At 40.1% G+C, this 13,655-nt stretch overlaps 1 protein-coding gene across 10 annotated transcripts in view; it reads right to left on the bottom strand.

Annotated features, from left to right (window-relative positions):
• Window positions 1–13,655, bottom strand: part of NRXN1 (neurexin 1) — a 2,061,945-nt gene that overhangs the window by 866,096 nt on the left and 1,182,194 nt on the right. For all 10 annotated transcript variants that reach the window (XM_075339225.1, XM_075339229.1, XM_075339228.1 and 7 more), the window contains one exon: window positions 258–377. In XM_075339225.1, coding sequence (XP_075195340.1) covers window positions 258–377 — 120 coding nt within the window. The remainder of the gene's footprint in view (window positions 1–257; window positions 378–13,655) is intronic.

Consider the following 13,655-nt stretch of genomic DNA (forward strand, 5'->3'; position numbering starts at 1 on the left):
CGCAAATGATGTACGGGGCTATAAAGCCTTGAATTGTTAATATTTGCTAAAAATAATCATTATTTTTGCATTTTATTTATACCATAAGTTTTGTTATTTTTTTGTTTTGCCGCCATTGATATGTAATAGCCAGTATACTAGGGCTGTTAATTTGTTACATAATATTATATAACTATAGCTCCCAAACCTAGACAGTAGCTTCAGGCTTTGCCTGAAGGTTTGATGCTCTCAAGATAATCAGTCACCAGAATACTCACGGTCATTGCACAGAGTCCCGCTAAACGAGGTCATGCTGCAGTCACAGTTAAATCCATCCCATTGTTGCAAGCAGACGCCCTGGTTTGCACAGGAGTCCTCTTGGCAGGTTGTGCTTGGTCCTGTATGGAAAATTTAAAAAAAAATTGGGCTTGCCCCATGAGTATCACAAAAACATTCACACACATGTTCACGTACAGTAGTTGCCAACATCTCTGATTGTTACCATACAGCACCAAAAATGTAACCAATTCCTCTACTGGTACTTCTGTGATGTGTGCTCTGGATGTTTAAAGATGGAGAAACTAATCTAATGTAGTAATGAGTGCGCACTACCATGCTCGGGTGCTCGGTACTCATAACGAGCAATCGGAAGCTCGGGTGGGAACAACTTGAGTACCAAAGTATGATGGAAGTCAACGGAAGATCTTTTGGAAAAATGCTCGAGTCCCCCTGTGGCTTCCATAAGGCTATGTGCCCATGTGACTATGTACCTGCGGATATACCTGCAGGTATGTCCGCAGGTTTACCGCAGCAGCTCCCCAGAATCTGCAGCTTTCCATAGCTGCGGGATTCCAGAGAAATATCTGCGGTAAACCTGCGGACATTCATGCGACTTACTTGCGGAAGTCTCGACCTCTATCTCCAAAGTGGAGGGCCAGAATTTCCGCAGGTAATTCCGCAGGAATAATTGACATGCAATTACATACTGCTGCGGAACATCTGCAGCATGTTCCGCAGCCGCACATACCGCAGCATGAACACAGACACTCCCCATGTCCCATAGGATAACATGGGGAGTGTCTGTACTTGCTAAAACCTGCAAATTTATCTAGAAAATCCAGATACATCCGCAGGTTTTCCACGGTAAAATCCGCAGCTACATAGTCCCGTGGGCACATAGTCTTATAAGTCACGCCCATTCGAGCATCCAATTGCTCATTAGGAGTACCGATCACTCGAGCATGGTGGTGCTCGCTCATCACTAATCTAATGGTTTTGTCTAATCTTTTTTTTACTTCCCCTAGATGAGACTTCTTAGAAAAGAGACAACGATTTACGCTAAACAATATGCACTTTAGATCAACCTAATACATCATCTGATGTATAAATATTAGTTGAAATGTAACTGCATTATAATAAAAAAATAGCAAAAGAAAAAAAACAATCTCCCTCCAATACGAGTTATACTCAAGTTGATGTGAAGACCTCATGTGTTCATAGTTTGCTCTGCTGTTTTATCAGAAATTGTATTTGAATGTGTTACAAAGAATTATTTCTCTGGCTGTAATGGTGGAAGGATTAGTGAAAGGAACGACTTTGCCGATGTAGAAACCTATTATGTTTAGAGGCCTAGTTTGAGCTAGTAGAAGTAAACCAGGTGGACCTTTGAGATCTTCCAAAATTAGCATCCAAAGTAAGGCTGTAAGAGGTCTAAGATGACAAGTCTGCAGTCACTGTGTCTGCGCTGTGAGGATTCCCCGGTGTCAGAGTGAGGAATAACAGTCATGTGGCCGCAAGCATGCTATATGCAGACTCCCGCCCAAAATAAGATAAGTAAATGTATTGAGAAAGGTTGCACACATCTTGTCAGATTGAGGCCTTAAGTGTGCATATTAGATACTTGCCACCACAAGACCACCATTCTCGGCTTTGACAACGAAGAAGCCTCACAGTGCAGAGTTTGTGCTATGTGAGGATTCACAAGTCTTCAGTCTCACAGAGAGACATAGAGTGACTGCAGACTTGTCATTTTAGATAGGAAAACCTCTTTATTCCTGAAAAAGTTGGACAAAAGTAGTAGCTTGCCTATCCACTGTCCCTCCATGACAGATGTCACGCTAATGAAGATTTTCCCATTAGGTATTTCTACGTTATATCCTTTATTTCCACAGTAGATGGTGTCTGGCAGAGGTTTATTGACTTCTTATTACAATATATATGCATGCTCAACCAATTGGAGCATGTTTGTTTATCAGAAATTGGCTGGATGAGAGTTTGGCTGGTAGGTATTTTGGGTCTTTGCATGACTTTAATTTGGCACAGGCTCAATTTTTAGTTTTTTCTTTCTATGACCCATGGTTATCCGTATGAGACTTAGGTTTCAATGGGGGTTTTACATGACTTTGATATTGATGGCATTTTCTTAGCATAGGTTATCAATATCAGATTAGTGAGTGTCTCACTGATGAACAGCAACAGTGCTTACAGGAAGTGCAACTTTGCACATATTTCAGTGGATTTGCATGGGACTGCAGATGGACCCCATTCACTTGCAACTGAGCTGAAATGGCTGTACCGAGTAGGGCTGTACCAAGTAGGTTGTCCTCTACTTTTACATTAATGGCCTATCCTTAGGATAGGTCATCATTGTTTAATTGGCCAGGGTCCGACACCCCACACTCCCGCCAATCAGCTGTTCTCGGTCCTGGCGGTGTAACAGGCAGCTGGAAATGCTCAGTTCTGGAGCTCCTCTGCCTTCAGATAGCAGCTGCTGTCGGTTACTGCACATCCGCCTCCTATTGATTAGAATGGATGACAGATGTGTAGTACCTAGCTGCAGCTGCTATCAGAAGATGGAGCAGCTCTGGAACTGAGTATTTCCGGCTGTTTGCTGCTGCTGCAGGGACTGAGAATAGCTGATCGGCGGGGGTGCGAGGTGTTAGACCCCGGAAGATCAAGCATTGATGACCTATCCTAAGGATAGGTCATCAATGCAAAAGTAATGGACAACCCCTTTAAGCCTAAAATTGTCCTAACACTTTAGAGAAAAGGTGGTCAAACATACTGATGTGTGTATAGGAGCCTGCTGACTAGTTATACCATGATGGATGTCCCATGAATGACAGATTGGCCAAATCAAATATCCACATGTGGATTCTGTAGTGGTTGTGCTTAGTATTGCATCAAATCCTAATTCCCTTGGGATTGAGATGGAATTGGTAGAAGCCCAACTCCTGATTTAAGAGGTTTCAACACTCTAACAAGCTCCGCACATTTTATGGTGGTGTTGCCTAATATTGCAACTCAGTTCCTTTAGGATAGGAGTGAGCTAAAAAGTTTTGCAATACTAGGAGCGCCCACCATAAAATGTACAGACTGTGACTGCTACACAACGAAGGGAATGCAATGGTTACTGGAGCTCCATGGTCCTTCAATCAATTAATTGGTGAAGATGACCCAAAACTAAAATATGACATGCCTCCAGGGTCATCAATACCAAAATTCCAAACAAAGTGTAAACCCTTGGATAATTAATATATAACTTTTATTAGTTTGGTAAAATAGGGATATAAGTGCCAAAAATTATACCCAAACACAAACAAAAAAAACCATAAATTGTGCAACATCTGGGACAAGATTTTTCTACATATGGTGAGGATCCCAGGACCGCTCGTCTACCATGCTAAAGGCCCAAAAGAGTTGTCCTCTACCTACCAACAGAGGTTAGACACCCTAATTTGATAGTGGTGCCCCCCGCACTTGTGCTGGTTCCTGATAAAAATGTAGCTATATTGAGGATGCTGGTCTCCCCGTCCCATATTTAGTCAGAGAGGTGTAGGACCAGCCAGAGCCAGCCGTCAAGGATTGGGGGCACCATTATCAAATTAGGGTGTCTAACCTCTGATAGTATGTAGAGGACAGCTCCTTATGGCCATTATTATGATAGACGAGCGGTCTTGGGATCCACACCCTATGTAGGACCTCCTTGTCCCAGATGTTGCACAATTGATGTTTTGTCGTGTTTTTCTTTGGGGGTGTAATTTTCTGCACTTATATCCCTATGTTACCAAACTAATAAAAGTTATATCCTAATTATCCAGGGTTTACACTTTGTTTGGATTTTTGGTACTGATGACCCTGGGGCATATCATATTTTGGCTTAGGGGCATCTTCACCAATCAATTGATTGAAGGACCATGGAGCTCCAGTAACCGTTGCATTCCCTTCATTGTGTACCAGTCACAGTCTGTAAATTTTAGGGTGGGTGCTTCTGGTATTGCAGTACTTTTTAACTCACTCCTATCCTAAAGGACCTGAGTTGCAATATTAGCCAACACCACCATAAAATGTGCGGAGCTTGTTGGCGGGTTGAAACCCCTTCAATCAGGAGATGGGCTCCCACCAAGTTCCATCTAAATCCAAAGGGAGTTAGGATTTGAGGCAATACTAACCAAAACCACTACAGGATCGACATGTGGATTTTTGAGGATGCCCCTAATCTGATATTATATTGGCCATATTCCCAGAAAACTCTCTTAAAATCTATTTCTTAGAAAAAAAAATCAAGTATTGATCTGTCTACTTTCCGATCCCATGTGTTGTTTTCTTCTGTATTGATATGTTGGCATGCCTACTGGTGACGTAAAGGGGACACACAGGTCTATACTACCTCATAATCATATAATTGGAAAGGGAGGATCAAAGCAATAAGGCAGTCACTATACACATATAGTCAAGACTGAAAGCACTTATGCAAAACATATGCTAATTAGGAAGGATTGTATTCAGATGTTTCATAGGGGAAGAAAGGGTAGAGGTTATAGAAGAGGAGACACTCTGATGCACAAATGTAAGGATATTTGAAGGATTCATCGTGCGCATTGGGTTTTCAGTCTTGGATATAACACACAGTGCAGTCTACCTTGCAAGTCAGCTTTCATCAATGCAACTTTTGAAGGCAAAATAATAGCAAAAAAAGCAAAAAAATAAAAATGTTAGTAAGCAATAATAAAATGGAAGCAAGCATACGTTAAGCAGAGTGAAGAAAATAAGCAAAAAAATAAAGTGAAAAAAATTCATAAGTAACATGCAAGCCTTTAAAGAAAGAAATGACACGTAATATAAGGCCAATGACAAGTGACGCTCAAGAATTCCGGACCAAGACAAAATGACAAAATGGCAATTTGCGAGCATTTTACTGCAAATATAAAGGTTAATTGAACTGATGATATGTAATGAAGGAAAATTAAAAGTTTTTTTCCTTGATTGGAAATGAATGCATTAGCAATGTGAATGCATGGCTGCACCCTGACTAGCCATTTGTCATGTTTAGATAGTGTGTATTCTACGCTCCTTAACACAGATTGCCCCCCCACTCCAATTTCCACTTACAGTGACTGGTTCAATTAAGACCATAACCCATATTAAGGTCACGAATGACCTTTTCAATCAATTATGGAAGGAACACATCCCTTACTCCTGTTTTAATGAAGTATCCACAAGGCACGCTTGTCATTTTATTTTCCACTCGCAAGTGGAGATATAAAAAAAAAAAGAAATTTAAAAGACATTGGGGACGTAAACGGCTGGGAAGTTTCTAATAAATAGGCTCGGTGCATTTCCCTATTACTGTGTGAAATGTTAGACAGTGTTGCCGTGTTTAATCAGGGGTGTCTGGTATCCCCAGCAGTGTCCAGCCGAGGGAATAGGGATTAGGGATATCTGCCAGCGGATAAATATTCATATCAAGTAGAAACATAACAACACAAAAACAGATCTGAAACGCGCGGCGGGTGGGAACGTCATTATTTTGTATCATTAATAAATATTTTAGAATTTATATAGGGACACAATTTGGGATGATTAATATTCCATTATTTTAGTGATTTGTATAAACTGTGCTATTATAATTAGAGCTGGAGCATCCCAAGGAGTTAGAGGCATCTCTGACCTTAAAGACGACTTGTCATAAATATGTAGATTTTTTTGTTTTAATTTGGTGTAAATGCTGCTGTTTTCATGAATCTGACGTTGTTTTCCTTTTGCTCATGTGCCTCTCTGTTCCTGAGATATGGACCCCTCTTCCATATTAACCAAGTGGGCATGATCCTCAACCCCTTCCTTATGGCATCTTCTTGAAGATCCACCCACTTGGCTAAAGAGTCTAGAGTTATACACGAGGAAGAAAGGTCCAATTTTCAAGGAACCAAAGCAAAATAAAGATAAGACTAAGGAAAAAAAGGTTAAAAAGTACATCTAAACTGGAAGTGACAGGTCTTACTTAAAGGGAACCAACCAGCAGGATTTTCATATATAAAGTAAAGCCAGTTCTATAAAGGCACTAGGATGCTGAATGTAACCATAGCTTTTGTTTTGAGATTGGATGTTTTATTTCAGAAACAAGTAAAGTTCCAGCAATGCATGGCTATTTGATTGACAGGTGCAACAGGAAGGAAATATGTGTGTTGGGTCTTGCTATCTATTCCTGCCCCTATCTGTCTGCCTGGCCATCCTCCCCCTGTCACCATCATAGACGTTAATTCTGGCAAAGGCAGTAAAACAGGGGCGGGAATAGATAGCAAGACCCCACCCACATATTTCCTTCCTGTTTCACCTGTCAATCAAATAGCAATGCTTTGCTAGAACTTTACTTGCACATATTTCTGAAATAAAACATCCAATCTCTGAGCAAAAGTTATGCTTATATTCAGCATCCTAGCTCCAGTATAGCCCTGGCTTTACTTTATATATGAAAATCCTGCTGAGTGGTTCCCTTTAAATTGAATCTGTCAGCATGGTTTTCCATGGAATCTAGGAGCAGCATAACGTAGGGACAGAGACTTTGATTCCAGCGATGTATCACTTACTTTGCTGTGCTAACTTAATACAATGTTTTAACAGCAGGAGATTATCACTAGAGGACTAGGTGGCTTGTGCTTCTTAGTCCAACCAACCACCACCACTGATTAGCAGCTTTCTGCAAAAAAAACTTGTGCACTGAAATCTGTCAATCAGTGGTGTGGGTAGGGTTATACAGAGCTTAATATTCTGAGCTCTACTAGAACTGATGTGTCACTTTCCTGCATGTTGCTGTTTCAATACAATCAGTGTTTTATCAGCAGAAAATTATTATTATTATTACTACTACTACTACTACTACTACTACTATTATTATTATTATTATTATTATTATTATTATTATTAGACAACTGGCCTTGTGCCTCTTAGGCCAACCATAACAAAAAAGACAGTTGCACTCTGAGATGCTAAATCATGCAAACCATGAATGTAAGATTATAGATATGATTACTGTTTAAGGAAATCTAGGAAAAATTGAGATATTTAGCATACAAAAATGGTCATTTCTATACCTGCCCAGTAGTCATGCCAAGGTAATCTCATTTTACTGGTTACATACTTTAATGCCTCTCTCTGGGTTAAAACCTCCTTTGCAGACAAATAAATGGCCATTTTTGCAGGCTAAATATCTATTTATTTTTTAGATTTCCTTAAGCAGTAATGCATATCTATATTCTTACATTCATTGGTTGCATACTTTAGCATTTCAGAGTGCAACAGCTTTTTTTTATCATATGTCATGTTCAGTTTTGCACCTGGTTCAGACTGCATTTTGGGAGTGCCATCAGTCTTTTGTCTAGATTATGGAGTCATGCCCTCTGACTGTGCACCCCTCCCCTATTAGCCACAGGTGATTTTATTCTCTAGTAGCAGGTTTCTACTTGCCCATACACATGGAGGTTTTTAACGCAGAGATAGGCGTTAGAGTAGGTACTCAGTATATGAGATATGCCTTGACGTGGCTACTGGGCAGATATAGAAATGGCCATTTTTGTATGCTAAATATCTCAATTTTTCTTAGATTTCCTTAAGAAGTAATGCATGTTTATATACTTACATTCATAGTTTGCATGCTTTCGCATATCAGAGAGCAACTATCTTTTTTTTTATATGTCATGTTCAGTTTTGCACCTGCTCAGACTGCATTTTGGGAGTGCCATCAGTTTTTTTGTCCTAGTCCAACCATGTACCCAGCACTGATTATCAACTTTTGGTCAGTTTAGAATAGAAAGCTGCCAATCAGTGATATGGGCAGGGTTATACAGGGCTCAACATTTCTAGCTGTGTAAATAATCAGCAGAGAAAACTGTGATTCTCTCACAACTGCTGTATACGGTGAAATAAGTTACAACTCACTGGAATCAGGGTCTCTGTCATCACACACATCAAAAACCTTCTGACAGATTCCCTTTAAAGGGATTGTCTGAGCATATAATATCAAAATCAATATTAGATCAGTGATACTCATCACCTGACCGATCAAATTGCATTTATTAGAACCCATGGTGTCTGGATCTAGACATTGAATGAAGCTGAGAGGATCAGTTGCATTCAGTGTCTGTTACTGCAGATCAGCTACAGTTCACTAGAAGTGGAGCCAATCTTCAGTCCTTGGCTGGTATTATGTGGTGGCCACCAAAAGATGGAAGCTGTGTGTCATTCATGGAGAAAAGTGTTTTGTACAATGATTTTATACAGTGCATGCTGAGAAAAAATGAGGTTGAATACCTGTGAGGTATCTCTGTATCATGTGCTGGCTCTATAGCGCAGAATGATACTTTATTTTTCTATGTATACCGGTGCCAGCAGAGAGGATAGAGCTGAACCGGTGTCTATTTACACATACAGACGCTTTTGGTAATTTGTTAAGCATTCAATTTTGAGAGTCTTTTAATAGATTGTTGTGTAGGAAGTGTTAATGTGTGGGTGAAAGTGTTTTCCTTGCACAAAAAGGCACATTACATCCTTTAAACTAACAGCACATAACGATCAATGTAACTAAATTAGCTGATCCAAAAACATTTATTTCACTGTCAGCAGAGAAGGAAAAGTAAGCTGGGATACTGAACACTTTCTCTTCCAACAGGTATTATTAACGGAAAACGTAGATGTAGACTTCACCCACGGTATGGTCTCGTATTTTCAGGAAATATCCATAGCTGTTGTTCTTTTGCTTGTTTTTAAGAGACTCAGTGATCACTAAAATGACTGTTCAAACAAAGCACATTCACCAAGTGTAATCTTGGTGTTACTAAACAACTCAGTGCATCTTCTCACTTACTTGTTTTCCATCTACCTTCGCACTCATCTTTCTTGAATGACAGCTCTGACTTCACGGGATCCAGTGTAGGGTGGAGACTGGAGATAGATGGAAAATAAGTAGATGGGAAGCTGCGCGGAAGTGTTTGGCTACACCAAGGGTGCACCAAGTGCCTGTGCTTGGTTCGAACAATCAATCATTCTATACTAACAGCCTCTCTTTAAAGGATATATTTTGATTCATCATTCTATACAGATTTTGAATGCCACCTTATTTAAACACTACTTACAAAAAGTTAGGGATATTTGGCTTTCGGATGAAATTTATGCAACAAGTAAAATGTTCACACTACAGAGATATTTTATCATGAGAGTAGGGTATTTAAGTAGAAACAAGCAATGGGGATTTCCTCATCTCAAACAATTATTGAATCAAAAGGCAACAAACATTGGTGGGTATACCTCTCAAAAATGTCAAAGTCTCAATAACTTGTGCATCAATTACATCTCATGCTGTTCACAAGTATGGGTATTGTCTACTGAGACATGGCATTCCAATCTTCTTGGTAATTGAGGTTCTGGGGTACAGAGTTACGAGCCTGTACACAGTGACTCAGCTGATCCCATGGGTTTTTTATGGGATTCAGGTCTGGAGAAAGTGCAGGTAGCTCCATTTGAGGCACACAGTCTTCAGCGGCCCAGTACCCAGTACTGGATTAATGATCTTATTTAAGTAATAGAGACTGTCACTGTACCATTCACAAAGTGTAGGGTAGTTCTGTATTGACTAGATATACCTGCCCACACTGTATCACCACCACCACGAAAGGCTCAACTGGTGACATCAGTGGCTGATGCATAATGCCCTCCTTGAGATTATAAAACATTGTTAGTGGCCATAATTTCTGCTAAGGATGGATCATTTTTCATCAGTGAACAGCACTAACGCCTACGTCCCTTGTCCAGCATAGATGATGCATGTGCTTGGTGGTGTGGTAAGTTACCCTTGCAGGTAATCTAGCATACAGACCACACTGATGTAAATGGCTTTGAATGGTCTGAGGTGACACTTGGGTGCCTCTCACCTCCCTTAAATGTGCCTAGCATTTTGTGGCATTTATCATCTGGTTCCAAAGGGTATTGCTCACAATGAAGTGGTCATCAGTTTGAGATGTGGTTAAAGAACATTCACTTCTATGCTCTTGTGTGACTCTTCCAATCTCTCTGTATCTCTGTTGCAACCTGCTGATGACACTCTGTGACACTTTAAGCTCAGTGGTCACTTCCGTCTAAGAAAATCCTGCTTGAAGTCTCATAATGGTGAGATAATATTGATCATTTGTTAGGTGTCATCTTTGTCTTATGATGTCAAAATATGAACAACAGGATGAGGAGGACTGTTTAAATACCAATTTTAATTGAACTCTGAAATTTATTGGGTGATTCATGGATTATACACCTGTTGTGAATTTTGCTATTAATGTTCCTGTTGGAGAACATCAAGTTGTGCAAAAAGTACTGAAACAGTAAACAGTTGGACATGTGCATTCAAAGGTTTAGAAAAGGTCACATTAAGTTCACCTGAAAAGGTTAGAGGGCATTTTAGGATCTTCTTGAGATGTCACCCAAAAGCCAAATATCCCTAACTTTATGTGAGTAGTGTGTGTAAAAAGATAAATCTCCTGTAGGCCAGATTCACACATCCTAGTTTCATGATACACACAGAGACCGATGCACGCAGAAGGAAGGACAGCCGCAAGTCTCCAGACCCAAACTTGGCAGCCTCAAAAGATGATGCACAAACCAACCACGGGTCTGATGGCCCAAACTCGAAGGCCTCACATATACCTATGACAATGGCATGTTTTGAACAATAGATCCGTGGCTGATCTGTGAGTCACGATTTGTACATGGGCCGCAAAACATTAATGCTGGAATCTGGCCTGAGAAGGAAGTTTAGAGATAAGGTCAAAGATGACCACACAAAAAGTGATATATAATGTACATATAAATGGTAAAATCTTTAAAGGGGTTTGTATTATGTAATGGTGCCATTCTCATTTATTGGTTGTGTCTGGTAAGGCAGATTTACGCCTTAGTTTAGGCCAATAGCAAGAACAATTTTGGCCCCTTCTTATGCTTCCGTATTTTGCCACCCAGACTGTAAGTGTCTTGTTTTTGTTTCTTGTTTTAGCAAACAAGCAAAAATCTGTCCTAGTTTCCCTACTATAATCATATACAGATATGTCCACCCTTACCTTTCAACTTACGCTATTAAAGGAGTTGCCGGTAAGAGAATATTGGTGACCTTTTTATGTTATAAGTCATCAATATGAGTTAGAGAGAAGACTGACACCCAACACCCCAAAAGTTTGGTTTTTACTTATTCTGTTGGCTGCTGCATATGGAAACTCAGTTTGGTGGGAAGGATAACCCTATGCTGTCACCGGAAAATCCTTCATAGTACTGTTCCAATACATTATTGGAATATGGTGTCAAAACTTTTTAATAAACTGCAATTAATAACCAATGATTGACTTTTAAAGCATAAACATCTCCTAACCAAATATATCAAAATATATCAAAATCATACTTTTCGGTCACCTTGGGTGTTACTGGACCGAAAAGGAAGGTTAGGAAGGACACATCTGTATAGTGAAATATTATTTTAGATTATTACTATTAGATTTTATCTACTTTACAATGTGGACTATTGCCTAAATTATAAAGAGAGTCTACGATGTGTCAGAACTCAGCTCATCAATAACTTGAGTTGCGAGCTTGACATATTATTCTTTTATAGATATAGTCTTTTGCCACAATGAAGTCCTGTTTATTCCTCAATGAAAAATATATGTGCATGAATAGTAAATTTAGCTGCTCAGGACTTTAATTAAACTAATTATCTTGTTTCATATTTCAAGAATGTGCCTGGAATTAGCAAGCCGGTCGAAAAAAAAAATTCAAAAAGCCGTTCAATGTGGCATTCAACATGCTGCGACACTGTCAGAAGAGCATAAAAAATAGATTTCCTCTGAAATAACTGTTAAGAAACAGCTTGTTTAATGCAGAACATCTGCCTCTATGAGATCTCTTTGTGAAGTTTGGTGTTTATTATTTCGGAGACCTAACATTTTAAATAATAATGCCTCATTGGCATAATTACTAGCAGAAAAAAAAAAGTTAGGCCAGCTAAATTATAACCATTAGGAAGAAAATGGCAGAAGGAAATAACAGCTTTTATATGATTAAAAGAGCTTTCCTTCATCCCTGCTTCCAAGGACACATGGCCATATAATGCATAGTAGAAGAATGTCAACCATTTCTCAAGATGTTTTTGGTGCCCTTGTGAGCATTAACATACTGTACGTCTTTGGTCAATACATTGATTATCTTGAGGTTATTAGCAGCATTGAAAGTTATTATCTACTGTATAGATGCAGGGGATAAATTAATGATTGGTGAAGGTCCGACTACTGAATTCCCCATTGTTCCCAAGAACATTTCTTTGAAAACCCCATCGAAATGGAACATTCTTTGTCTAAAGTGGGCTTTACACGCTAAAGCGATCTCGTTGGGATCACGGATTTTGTGACGCACATCCGGCCACTGTAGCGATCTCGTTGTGTGTGACTCCTAGGAGCGATTTTGGATAATTGCAAAAACATCCAAAATTGCTCCTTGTTGACATGGGGGTCCTCTCCCAATTATTGCTGCTGTCGCTGGGGCGAAGTTGATCCTCGTCCCTGCGGCAGCACACATCGCTACGTGTGACGCCGCAGGAACGAAGAACCTCTCCTTACCTGCCACACGCCAGCAATGAGGAAGGAAGAAGGTGGGTGGGATGTTCGTCCCGCTCATCTCTGCCTCTCCGCTTTGATTGGGCGGCCGCTTAGTGACATCGCTGTGACGCCGAGCGAACCACCCCCTTAGGAAGGAGGCGGTTCGCCGGTCACAACGACGTCGCCGAGCAGGTAAGTACGTGTGACGCTGCCGTAGCAATAATGTTCGCTCCGGCAGCGATCTTCACATAACGGCATAACGATAGGGGCGGGTGCTATCACGCTCGCCATCGCTAGCATCGGTTAGCGATGTCGCATCGTGTAAAGCCACCCTAAGGGACTGGTGGAGATCGTGAATTACTCTGCTCTCGATGACAGTTCTTAGACAATAAATGGAAATTTAGAGTGCATGCTCTCCACCACTTTATTTCCATGGGGAATTTCAAAGCTTCTTTCTTTGGATCATTGGGGTCACAACTTGTCCTGTGGATAGGTGCCATATGTAGTAAACATAATAAACATTTGGTTTATGTTATGGCTATTTATGCCATATCCATAGCTTGACCACTTCAATACAATGTTAATCGGTGAACAAACCCTTGTTTGGCACTACCTACATTGTCTGACATCAGTCTTGGTAAATTACTACTAATATGTTATCTTGTGTTTCTTCATGTGTAATTATAGCCCTGGGCCTTGTTTATGTGATTTTTAGCTATATTTGTTTTCTTTAATTTAGACAAAGATAGTGATGTGCAAGCGCTACCATGCTCAGGT

Source organism: Anomaloglossus baeobatrachus, chromosome 3 (genome assembly GCF_048569485.1).
Source record: "Anomaloglossus baeobatrachus isolate aAnoBae1 chromosome 3, aAnoBae1.hap1, whole genome shotgun sequence".
Classification (NCBI taxonomy): Eukaryota; Metazoa; Chordata; class Amphibia; order Anura; family Aromobatidae; genus Anomaloglossus; species Anomaloglossus baeobatrachus.